This window comes from Suricata suricatta, chromosome 9 (assembly GCF_006229205.1).
Source record: "Suricata suricatta isolate VVHF042 chromosome 9, meerkat_22Aug2017_6uvM2_HiC, whole genome shotgun sequence".
NCBI classification, from domain to species: Eukaryota; Metazoa; Chordata; class Mammalia; order Carnivora; family Herpestidae; genus Suricata; species Suricata suricatta.
This window is the reverse complement of record NC_043708.1, coordinates 111,333,045-111,346,237: the sequence shown is the minus strand read 5'-3', so window position 1 is coordinate 111,346,237 and position 13,193 is coordinate 111,333,045. Positions and strand designations below refer to the sequence as shown.

Below are 13,193 nucleotides of genomic sequence, written 5' to 3'. Positions count from 1 at the left end.
TGCTGAGAGTGGTCCTATTAATGATTTATCTTTTGTAAACAAATATTTACTGTATCCTCTGAAGGGATTTGGTATTTAGTACATTGGTAGAGGAAACTTAATTGGGGAACCACTGGAAGGTAGAAATGTTTGCCCATTAGGATATTTGGACTTGGGAATTGCATGTCATGTTTTATTTATTATGAAACAGAATCTCTTATAGCTAAGGCCTGACAAAAAGCAGGGAAAAAATTGGAGACATTAAAATGCCCCATAGTATTTCTGACTTTTTGAAAGATAACAGTAAAAAGAAAGAAAAAGAAAATGAAAATATTTTTTAAAATTTGGTCCATGGAAATAGAGCAATTCAATAGGGACAGTGAAGGAAAAGGGAGTTAAAAGGACGTCAGCTACCTCTCCATTATGACCTCAAACTTTCTAATTGATTAAGTTCTTTCCAGCTTATCTCTTAACTCAGGCAAGAGACCCTGCGGGCAAAGCGTCCTGTGATGGAACTGAAACTACCCCCTCCAGCAACGAGAACTGCCCTGAGCCTGCGAGACCCCGTGTGACTGACTCCAAGACAAGGATCCAGTGAACCTTCACTGCCCGCCTGCGTGTGCCCACCCGCCACTGTCCCACGTTTTCCTTATATAAGCCGGGAAGTATTTTCGGCACTTTGGAGCCAGTCTGAGCCGCCAGTCCGCCGTCTTCCCGGTGCTGGCCTCACTGAAATAAACTCCTTTCTTGTTCCACCACCACTCGTCTGCCTCTGGATTTTGTCAGCGGCCAGTGGCCGAGCCTGCTCTGTTGAACCCCCAGAGCCAGGTGCTCTTGCATCCCTGTCCCCCCCCCCACCACATGAGTAGAAACTATTAGATTTGAGTACACTACACTTAAAAAAAAAATAACATGAAGCAGGTCTGATAACAGGCCCTGCCTCCACTCCTTTGTGTATTTTTCGGCTGCTCTAAAAATAATCCAGGAATTGACCCAGCTGAAGATAGACTAGAAATGCATATGATAAACCACTGAAATATTAAGTTTTTTACTATTTAATTTATGTATATTCTGTTTTTTTTTTTTTTTGAGGAAAATAGGTATGTTTTTTTTTAACAAAAACACATCTTTCAGAGTGGCTAAAATAAAAAAATACAACATGGGGTGCCTGGGTGGCTCATTTAATTGGTTGAGCATCAGACTCTTGATTTTGGCTCAGGTCCTGATACCAGGGTGGTAGGATTGAGGTTCTGCTTCTGGTTCTGCACTGGGCATGGAGCCTGCTTAAGATTCTCTCTCCTTCACTCAAATACACACACACACACACACACACGAAACAAGTCTTGGCAAGGATGTGGAGAAGTAGCAACCCCAGTGCCCTGTTGGTGGGAATGCAAATGGTGCAACCACTGTGGAAAACACTGTGCGGGGGTCCTCAAAAATTAAAAATAGAGATATCCTGTAATTCAGCAATCGCACTACTGGATATTTACCCAGAGAATACTAAAACACGAATTCAAAAGGCTACGTGAAACCCTATGTTTACTGCAGCATTATTAACAATAGCAAATTATGGAAGCAACCCAAGTGTCCATTGCTGGATATATATGTGTGTGTATAAATATATGTGTGTGTATATGTATATGCACACACACAATGGAATATTAGTCATAAAGAATAATGGAATCTTGAATTTGTAAGAGATTATAATGCTAAGTGAGATAAGTCAGAGAAAGACAAATACCATATGATTTCATTCATATTTGGAATTTAAGAAACAAAACAAATGAACGAAGAGAAAAAGACAAACCAAAAAATATTGTGCACTACAGAGAACAAGCAGATGGTTATCGGGGGAGCTGGGGGAATGGGTGAAATAGGTGAGGCAATTAAGAGTACCCTTGATCATGGGGTGCCTGGGTGGCTCAGTCAGTTAAGACTGTCCAACTTTTGATTTCAGCTTAGGTCATGATCTCACAACTTGGGGATCAGGATTCTCTCATTCTCTCTCTGCCTCTTTTCCACTCATGCTCGCTTTCTGTCTCAGAAATAAGTAAATAAACACTAAAAAAAGAGTATACTTGATGAACACAGTAATATTATGGAATTGATGAGTCATTATATTATACACCTGAAACAAATAGAACACTGTTAACTACATTGGAATTAAAATTTTTTTTAGGAAAAAATAAATACTGCCTTTAAAATGAGAACAATTTACAGTTAGAAGTGGCTACACAGATTTGATTTAATTTCCCACTTTGTTTTGGTTAGAAATTTGGAGAGCTGCCATTGGAGTTTTGGAATTTTGTTTTCATTTTTAGAAACTTTTTAATGGTAATAGTAATTATAGTTTAATTTATGATACTGATAGTAATTTAAGTAAGCAAGTGGAACTAATTTGGTTTTAATTTGAAATTTGTGTATATTTTTCCATTTATTTTTTCTAAAAGAAGATTAAAAATGTGAAAACAAAAGGGTAAAAGGTCTTGATTCAGTGTTTTACAGGTTAATGCTGTATTTGGGGTGTCTTTGTGTCTTTAAAAAAATACGTGTTTTAGCTTCGTGGTGGTACCTTATATTGACATTCCCCAATAATTCATTCTTATGCATTTCTGATCATTTAGGTTATTTCTAACGTTTTGTCATGAGAAACAAAGCAATAGTGAATATCCAAATAGCCAGTATTCATTGCAGTGTTGTTTCTAAGGGCAAAATATTCAAAAGAACATGAGTGTTTGTTTATATATGTTTGCCTGCTTTGTACCTTCATGCTTATTTCTGTACACGCATTCTGAAAATTGGTGGTGTGGGTCATAGGGTTTGCATTTTTTTTTTAAATGTTTATTTGAGAGAGAGAGAGACAGAGAGACAGAGCATGAGTGGGGGAGGGCAGAGAGAAGGAGAGACACAGAATCTGAAGCAGGCTCCAGGCTCTGAGCTGTCAGCACAGAGCCCGACATGGGGCTTGAACCCACAAACTGTGAGAACATGACCTGAGCTAAAGTCGGACACTTAACTGACTGAGCCACCCAGGCACCCCGGGTTTGCATTTTTAAAACTGTGCTTGGGAAGTGCCAAATTGATATAAAGGAGTGTGATGTGAATTATATATAGTTGTCACATTGTATGAAAGCACCCATTTCCCATATTATTACCAATACTGCATGTTTGTAGTCTTTTTAATTTTGTTAATTGGTAGACAGAAGTGGCATCCTTAAAGATTTTTTTAGGTTTATTTTGAGGAAGAGAGCGCGAGTGAGTGCAGGGGAGAGGCAGAGAGAGGGAGAGAGAATCCTCACACTCCGCACACTGTCAGTGCAGAGCCTGATGCGAGGCTCAAACCACAAACTGCTGAGATCATAACCTAAGCTGAAGTCGGATGCTTAACGATTGAGCCCCAGGCGCCCCTAAAATTTATCTTTTCAAATCTATACATTTTATCTAGCTCTTTGGACTTGGTTATGCATGGACATGGTTTAAAATTTAAAAGGCATGAAAGTTTATAGTTTTCTAGCCTGATTCCCAGCCCCAATTCAGTTCCTTTCTCCAGAGGTGATCAATATTATCAGTGTTTTGTGTGTCCTTCTGTAAATATCTTATGCATATATATGAACAAATTCATATAATTTGCTTTTTTTAATTAATTGGCATGTCACTATCATATATATACAACAGAGTGGATACAAAAATCCTGTATATACATAGGATTATTTCTGGATTTTATTCTGTTCTTTCAAAGTCCTATCTTTGTACACCATGTTGCTGTTTGTCTTAGTTACATTATATGACAGTACAGTGTAGCATAGTCGTAATAATAAAAGTCCTCCTGGCCTTTCAGTCTTTAATAGAAAAAAAAAATTCTAATGTTTCATTATTTAATGTGATGATTGCTGAAGTTTCTGTTAGATAACCCTTACCAAATTAATATAATTCCCTCTATTCCTAGTTTGCTAAAATTAGTAAAGAAATTCATAATGGGTATCTGTTGAGAAGATTATATACTTTTTCCCCTTTAGTATGTGTTAATATAAAAATTGCTTTGGTGTTAAACTGCCTTTACATTCCTGGAATAAGCCGTCTTTGGTTATGATGTGTACTTCCTCTATCATAATGTTTGTTTATTTTTGAGAGAGAGAGAGAGAGAGAAAGTGACAGCGTGAGCAGGGGAGGGGCACAGAGAGAGGGAGACACAGACTCTGAAGCAGATTCCAGGCTCTGAGCTGTCAGCACAGAGTCTGACATGGGGCTTGAACTCACAGACCCAAAAGATCATGACCTGAGCCAAAGTCAGACACTTAACCCACTGAGCCACCCAGGCGCCCCTGTTATACTGTGCTTTATATAACATGAGAGCCATTTGTACCATGAAGGTTTAATAGAACATTACATTAAAATTATCTGAGTCTGCTGGTATTTTTTTAATAGGGGATATTTGACAACTGTTGTTTTTTAATTTACATTTCTTTGATGTTCAGTGGTCACTAGTATTTTTTAAAATAAATCTTAAAAGTTCCTTGGTTCTTCCTCCTCCTCCTCCTCCCTAAATGTTAATAATGTTTTTCTCCAGAGTTTTGTTGGCCATTCACTTGTCATACATATTTATTAGGAGATGTTATTAGAGATACTTGTGCCAGGCATAGTGCTAGAACTAGTGAATAAAATAGACATCATCCCTGCCTTCACAGAACTTCCCTCCCTGCTGCTAAATCTTCCTTTTCCAGTCTGGCTTCCCTACTGCTAACAGTCACTTTTGAGGCCATAGGAGGACCAAACTTATCAGCTTCTCCCTTTACTTAAAAATCTCTGTTGACTCCTTCATGTCTGTAGGATCCGGTCTGGAATCTGGAGCCCAGCATAAAAGGGCCTTCCCATGTGGCTTGGCCTCCAAGTCAGCTTGTATTCTCTGTCAATACAAACTGGACACTGCGTCCCGAATAATTCCTGTTCTTTCCTGACTCTGCCTCCATACACTTTGTTATCTCCAGACTAGAATCCTTCTGTCTGCCTGGCAGATTCCTACTTATCCTTCAAGGCACTCCTCTAAAAAGACTTTAAAAAAAAATTCTCTTAGAGATAGGGTGAATTCCATAGCATTTTGTTCATAAATATGTCCTAGAACTTAGAAAATTATATGACAATGACTATTTGTTTTTACATCTGTCTCCATATTTACATGACTGTAAACTGCTCAGAGTAGGGTCTCTCTCTACATTGTATTTCCTGAACAGCTACTATACTGCTTAGCACAGAGTAGGCCCTCAGCAAATACTTGGGAATGTTTGCCTAACTATGTGACTGGCTGTCTGAAAGAGCCTTGAAGGGAATACTACTGCTGTTAGTTCTGGCAGGTTGCCCTAGAGGCCAGGATTCTCTGAACTGGAACAATATATACTTGCATAGCCCCTCTTTCTTACTGCCCCCTAAGAATTGTATTGGGGGGGGTGGGGGGGAGAGGTTGTGGCACATATATTTAGGAAATTGTTATGTTTATTGGAATTTTCTGTTGACCTTAATTTAAAAATTATTAAAAAATATAAAAACAACTGTATAGGGTGATGGGATCGCGGGTAGCCTTTCTTGTTTTGCATTTTCCTTTATTTGTTTTAAAACATGATAAAATCAGGGGCGCCTGGGTGGCTCAGTCGGTTAAGCCTCCGACTTCGGCTCAGGTCAGATCTCACGTTCGTGGGTTCGAGCCCCGCGTCGGGCTCTGTGCTGACCGCTAGCTCAGAGCCTGGAGCCTGCTTCTGGTTCTGTGTCTCCTTCTCTCTCTGCCCCTCCCCCTCTCATGCTCTGTCTCTTCTCTATCAAAAATAAAAACATTAAAAAAAGTTTTTTTAACATGATAAAATCAGAATTTTTTCTTAAGACCTTTTCCTTCCCAGATGCAGTAAAGTCCTATTTAGGAAGGCATTGGCCCATGGAGTGCCTGGATGACTCAGTTGGTTAACTGTCCCACTCTTGATTTCAGCTCAGGTCATGATCTCACAGTTTCTGAAATCAAGCCCAATGTCGCGTTCTGTGCTGGGAGTGTGGAGCCTGCTTAGGATTTTCTCTCTGCTGCTCATCCTCTCTCTCTCAAAATAAACATTTTAAAAAAGTGTTTTAAAAAAAAGCACTGCTCAGAATACACTTATTTTGATGGGCACTGAGTAATATATAGAATTGTCGAGTCACTATATTGTATACCCAAAACTAACGTAGCACTGTATTGTTAACTATACTGGAGTTAAAACTTTTTTTAAAAATGGCTCTTTTAAAATTACATTTTAGGGAAAGGCAAGATTCCCTAAGAAAGTCAAGATATTTGAGATAAGTAAACATTAATTCAAAGGAAATAGGTCTATTTCCATATTTGGCACAATAACAAAGGGCTATTGGAAAGATTATAGTTTACAGTTTAGAAATAGAACAAGTACCACCTTGCTGCATTGTAGCAAGCTAGTGTGTCTTAGCTCAGATTCTGTCTCCTAGCAGATTGATATGAATTGAAGGAATTAATAGACATAATAAAACAATTCACAAGGAAGAGACAGGAAAACAGGCATAAGAGAAAGCTGGTTTACTAATGCACTGAAATTGATGAGGAAAGAGCGTATTAGATGAAACACAGAGGTAACAGGCAGACACAGAGGCCTATATTGATCACTTATTTAGAGAGTCACTGCTTTTTTTGCATGGTGTTTGTACTGCACAAAGTTGTTCTTTTATTATAATGAGAAATAGTCCCTACTCAGCTTAATGCTCAGGATGGCGGTGTAGTCTGAAAGTAGAATCAAAAGGATTCCGAGATGGCAGCGGGGGTGTAAGTACTTCCCCGACACAGCTTCTGTATTGTGCAGAGCCTTGAGTGAGGAGGTACTCTTTTAGAGACTTTTGTCATGCAGTTAAACACATATTGGAGGTTTCTAACTTAAATTTATGCTTTTGGATAAAATGGATTAGAGAGTCAGTTGCTCCAGGCTGAAGAGAAACCGGTCACTGGATTCTGAGGAACTATACCTCTATTGAAACAAGTTTTGGGGCACCTGGGTGGCTCAGTCGGTTGAGCAGCCGGCTTCGGCTCAGGTCATGATCTCACGGTTCGTGGGTTCAAGCCCCTCGTCGGGCTCTGTGCTGACAGCTAGCTCAGAGCCTGGAGCCTGCTTCAGATTCTGTGTCTCCCTCTCTCTCTGACCCTCCCCTGCTCGCACTATCTCTGTCTCCCAAAAATAAATAAAAATCATTAAAAAAAAAAACTAACTTTAGAAACAAGTTTTAGTGTAGCATGACTGGAGTAAAGAGAAAGAATGAACATACCTTCCGAGACTACCTACTGGGCCCCAGATGCCATGGTGCTTTTCTAAAAAAAATTTTTAGTGTTCATTTATTTTTGAGAGAGAGACAGACAGACAGAACGTGAACAGGGGAAGAGCAGAGGAAGAGGGAGACACAGAATCAGAGGCAGACTCCAGGCTCCAAGCTGCCAGCACAGAGCCCCACGCGGGGCTGGAACCCACAAACTGTGAGATCATGACCCGTGAGCGGAAGTTGGATGCTCAACTGACTGAGCCACCCAGGCACACCGCCATGGTGCTTTTCTATCCGTTGTCTCATTCATGCCTTATCTATACAGATGAGGACATTGAGGCCCAGAGAGGTTAAATGATGCCCAACTATCACACAGAAGTGAGTGAGAGTATGGTTTCTACTTGCACACCCACTGGACGTGTTCTTTGGTGGTTAGGTGACTGACATCCCAAGAGGCAGAAGTTTTCTGTTTCTTTCAAAAGCAGGCTTCCTTTAGGTTGGCTCTTTTGCACTCTCTCCTACACTGTCGGAACACAGGATTTAAGATACTGTGGCACTGAGCAGGCCAGTGCTGGCTAGGCTTTCGGGAGGCTAGCCTTTTGCCTGGAGCTCATCTCAACATTGTAGCTGCTCCTGGGGAATTTGATGTAACCTGAAGAATATTGGTTTTGTTCTCTCTAATAACATATTTTACACCAGTGAATAGTATCCAGGGTGTAATCCACTTAATTGACAGATTTCTCAGCCATATTCCAGCAGGTTCCCCAGTATCTTTATCTTCATGCCCATAGTCAAGAAACTTGTTTGTATCTACTTAAACGTGATTGTGGGGAATGTATGTATTTATAGTAAGCTTTGGACTATGCTGAGACAAATCTTACCGGTACCTGAAAAGTGGGTTGAAGAGGGTTGCAAGTGGTTATGTTAATTTTTCCATATGCCAGTTCAGCCCTTTTTCCCAAAGGAAGGCCAAAGCTGTTTGAACTGTGACCAGGACCGTGCCTTAGCTGCCAGGTGTTAACAACTTACGGTTAACTCATAAACCTAGATAGAGTCAAACCACTGACTTTGAGTTGAAGGATTTTATAAGCTGTGACTCATCTTCTGGTTCATTCTTTTGTTCACCAGGAAATAACACTGAATATTAATTTCAGGAATTTCAGTGATCCCTTATGAAGAGTGTGGTGTTAATTAAGATTGCTGGGACTTATTTTTCTGATACATGCAGGACCACAAAGTGGTCTATAGTTAGTGGTTGCGCTGAATTCATGTGCAAACAGGGCAAGATAACATGATTAACTGTCTAGAGAAAGCTTATTGAAGATGAGGCCATCCTTTCTGGCTTCTTTAAGAGGTTTGTTTCTTCCACAAGAGAGACAGGGATGCAGGATGGTGAATCCGAGGCTGAACATAACAGATGGTGTGTGTGTGTATGTGTATTTGTATCTGTAAATATCACATCACTGTTTACAGTACACTGGACTCTCTTCTTGCAAGGCCTAGTCAGGCCAAATCAGGAGGAATTGTTCCCGTGCTTAAAGCCAAGAATAACATCCTGACCAGCAGGGGACAGAGGTCAGCTCAAGGCAATTGCTCTAGGGAGCTACAGGACATTAAGAACTCTGAAGGAATGGAGTTTAGTAAGAAGGAAGCCAATGAGTCCATACTTTGAAAGAAGTGTGTGAAACCTGTGTTTCCCTTGTTAAGGCATGGCTTATTTGTGAAAAATGAAAAATCATCTTAATGGGATGTGTTATAAGTTTACCCCCTAGCTATTTAGCTATATTTCTCCCTCCTACCTGCATATTGATTTGTCTGTTTATTGTTTTTATTAGAAAAAGAGGGAAAGTTATGTTCTGTGACTCCATGTTTTATTCTATAGGCAGCTTCAGACAAGGCTGGATTTAAAGATGATATGTTAATCAAAAAACAAATACCCTTTATAAAATCTCCTGGGGACCTTCTGGGCTGGCTGAAATTTTGTTTCTGGGATCTTTCTGTGCCCACTTCTCTTCTTGTCTCTTCTGTCTTTCCTCATTCTGATGCTGGCCACTCACCCCACAGAGGCAGCTCAGACTGTTTGCTGGTGGAGCATTCTAAGTTTGTCCTGTTGTCTTCTCTGGGACTCATTGCTCTGGTCTGACTTAAACTGGTTCTGGGCCAAATGATCATCTGAAAGCGTTTCTTCCTGGCCTTTATTTCTTGGCTCTAATTTTATGCACTTTGCCTGATTAGTTTTGTTCTTTCCTTTTCCAGTGGTGTAAGTCATATTGCTTTGGTTGGAAGGTTCTAAAGCCCAGGTGCAGCCCACGGCCACTTAGAGTTTTATTCTGGTTTGTAAAGTACCTTTTTCCTTTCCTAGAAATTGTGGGATGATGAATCAGGTGCTCTTTTTGTGAGGTACTCCTGACTTCCCTGGAACTCTAGTTTGCTAGTTGTTGAAACATGTATGCAGCAACTTGAATTGTATTTGCAAGAGGAGGACTTTGTTGCCAAGATTCTGAAGTAGGTCAATTGCTTGTTACATTTTCCCCCCTTGTTTTTCAATAGAAAAAGTAGGGGTGAAGAGACAATTACCTTGTCCATGGCTACATAGTAGGCCGGTCTTAACACCTTTTAAAGCAATCCTCCTTTTTCCATTTCTTGTATTTCTTAGCACAGATATTAACAAATAGTCAATAAATCCATTATAGTTTAATAAATACATCTTAACTGTGGGTTGATTGGTTGATCGATTAAGTTTCAGAATTCGCCTCAAGTTGGTCACATTTTGGCCCAGGAGGGAAAAAGTGGGTGGAAGGGACCAGATAGCCTTGCAGAAAGTGTTTAGCAATTGAGAATATGTATGCAAAAAATCCTGATGTGGAAGCACCTGGCTGGCTCAGTCACTGGAGACTCTTCATCTTGGGATTGTGAGGTCAAGTCCCAGTATGGGTGAAGAGATAGCTTTGTGTTTTTTTTCTTTTTATGTTTATGGTTTTTTTTTCTTTTTTCTTTTTCTTTTTCTTTCTTTCTTTTTTTTTTTTTTTTTTTTTGTTTTACCACCATCGGGTGTTTAATGTCACCCTCTGTGACTCTGACTCTGACACGGCAGGCCATGCCATAAATCCCTACCCTCCCACCTGCACCCTCACCCCTGGAAGGTATTCTAGTAAGATGCCATTCTTGACACCCATGATTCTCAGAGGGTTTCTTGGGGTTTCCTGGGTTAGGAAAATGAAGGGATTCTGTTTGCTCCAGACAAGGCAAGTTTTTCGGACATCATCATCTTTTCCCCTCCCCTCCCCTGTCTCCCTCCCTTCCTTTCCTCCCCTTAGTTGGAAGCTACGCCTAGGGATTGGGGGAGTTGAAGAAAGCCATTCCTGTTCAGTTATTTAAGAGAGAGCGTGCATGCCCGCACATGAGGGAGAGTTAGAAAGAGAGAGGGACAGAATCTGAAGCAGGCTCCAGGCTCTGAGCTATCAGCACAGAACCCTATGCTAGGCTCTAAGCATAGAGCCATGATCATGGCCTGAGATCATGACCTGAGCCGAAGTCTGACACTTAACCTACTGAGCTACCCAAGCAACCACAAAACTGCTTTTAAAAATAAAAAATCTTAAAAAAAAATCCTGTTACAAATCCTGTTCAAAAACTGAAAAAACAGAAGAGGGGTTTGGCTAGAGCAGAAACTGGTTATAAATGTCAGAAGAAATAGGGTGAGAAAGGATAGAAGGACATGGGTTAATCAAGAGATAGGAAGAATTCTACAAACAGGCATCTTGCCAGCTTGGGATTAGAGAGTGAAGATGAAAATTTCCTACTCCTCCCCCAATATGAGGCTCTCCACCCCTCCCCTGACCACCATGATCCAGAAGGGCTGTATTAACAGCCTTTGGGCACCACTATCTGATTTTGGGACTACACTGGGAAGCATGAAGAGGTCCTGTGGGGTCAGTCAGCCCCCTGTGGGGGCAAAGAACAGTTGGCCTTTTGATATGTTAAATTCATCTTAATAGTTTTGCTGCTCTCAAATAGTATTACTAATTCCAAAGCCAAAACCATTTTCTGATGGTCTTGCTGTATTCCAGTTGACTTGTGGGGCCAAAATAGCAGCTGAGACTGCATCACCAAAATGCACTTACGCAATAACCCTTCAAGGGGCCTTCCCACCTTTTTTTTTTTTAATCTTAAAACAACAACAACAAAAACAAACTGCTGTTTTTTTGCTTTGGGACCAGCAATTTGCATCCCATTTGGGTGCCTTGGTCACCCCTCTCCCTGTCACTCTTTCTTCGTGCATCCCTGTGCTAAGCCCTGCTCTCTAAACCTGACTCTGCCTTCCGGCCTCATTGAGTAGTATGAATAATAACCATTTCTGCTTTCAGACCTGTTTTCAATCTTTTGTCTTTCCCTGCTCCCTATAGGAAAATTTGGGTTCAGATTTGCTTGAGGAATGGATGATATTTTTTCTTGCTTCTTTGTTTTTTGTGTCCATAAATATGCTCTCTACTAATTTTTTCTTTCCTTTCTTTGTCAAACAGGCCACCAAGCAGTTTCTTGAAGAGATCAACAAGTGGACAGTTCAGTACAATGTTTCCCCTCTCTCTTGGAATGTGGCTGTCAAGTTCCTCATGGCCCGGAAGTTTGATGTGCTCCGTGCGATTGAGTTGTTCCACTCCTACCGGGTATGGACCTGGGGGTGGGCCGGACCTATGGCAGCTGGCTCTCTATGTTGCTGTTTTCTCTGCCACATACTACCCACACTGGTTCTCTGAGTGTTCTCCCCATTCCTGTTAAAAAAAAGTGTGGGTCAGTGTCCAAGAGCCCTACTTTGGAGTTAGAAATCCCTTCTGAAGAGATACAGAATCTCTGTAAATTGAAAAATGAGCAGGGTCCCTGAGTGCTCAGTCAGTTGAGCATCCAACTCCAGATTTCAGCTCAGGCCATGATCCCAGGGTTGCATTGGGCTCCACACTAGGCATGGAGCTTGCTTGGGATTCTTTCTCCCTCCCTCCGCCCTCCCCTGTGTGCTCTCCCTCTCTCTAAAAATATGAAATAAAATAAAACATTCTTTAAGAAATAGGGAGATAAGGCATGCTAGGATTAGTTTAAGACTAAAAACGCACTTAGACCTATCTTGTGGGTCCTTCTCATACAGTATTCACTCACTTATTCAACAGATATTTATTGTGTACATACTGTGTTCCAGGTGCAGAGATAAGTCCTTAGAGAGAGTAAACACAATTATAGAATATTATGACAGGGCACAACTTGCTTCTATGGAAACACATTTCATTAGAAGGGTCAAGGAAGCCTTCTTAAAGGAAATGACTTATAAATTAAGATCTGAAGAATGAGTAGGAATCTCACAGGGGAATATGGCAGAGAGAATAGCAAGTTCAGATTCCTAGTGACAAAAGGGAAATTGAGTTGAGCAGAAATGCTCAGTGGGAGTCAGGGCATGGCAAGAGATGAGCAGCAGAAGGAAACAAGGAAGGCCATTGACACCTGGGTGGCTCAGTCACTTAAGTGTCTGACTTCGGCTCAGGTCATGATCTCTTGGTCAGTGAATTCAAGCCCCACATTGGGCTCTGTGCTAACAGCTCAGAGACTGGAACCTGCTTCGAATTCTGTGCCTTCCTCTCTCTCTCTCTCTCTCTCTGCCCCTCCCCTGCTTGCTCTTTCTCTCTCAAAAATAAACATTAAAAAAAATTAAAAAGAAATAAGTAAACAGGGCCAGATCATAGAGTGTCTGTTTTTTCTTAAGGGCAGAGAAATTTACTGAAGGTAAAAATAGCAGAATAACTTGATCAGATCTGCATCCTGGAAAGATTTTCTCACTGTGCTTTAGAGAATGGATCAGAAGGGGTATACTGGAGATAGACCCATTAGAAGGTCATTACACTTACTGAGAGAGAGATGATTGTGGTGTCATTAAA

General features: G+C 40.8%; 1 protein-coding gene across 2 annotated transcripts in view; it reads left to right on the top strand.

Annotated features, from left to right (window-relative positions):
- The window catches only part of PTPN9 (protein tyrosine phosphatase non-receptor type 9), a 79,462-nt gene that overhangs the window by 24,218 nt on the left and 42,051 nt on the right, over positions 1-13,193 (top strand). For both annotated transcript variants that reach the window (XM_029952843.1, XM_029952842.1), the window contains exon 3: positions 11,796-11,939. In XM_029952843.1, coding sequence (XP_029808703.1) covers positions 11,796-11,939 — 144 coding nt within the window. The remainder of the gene's footprint in view (positions 1-11,795; positions 11,940-13,193) is intronic.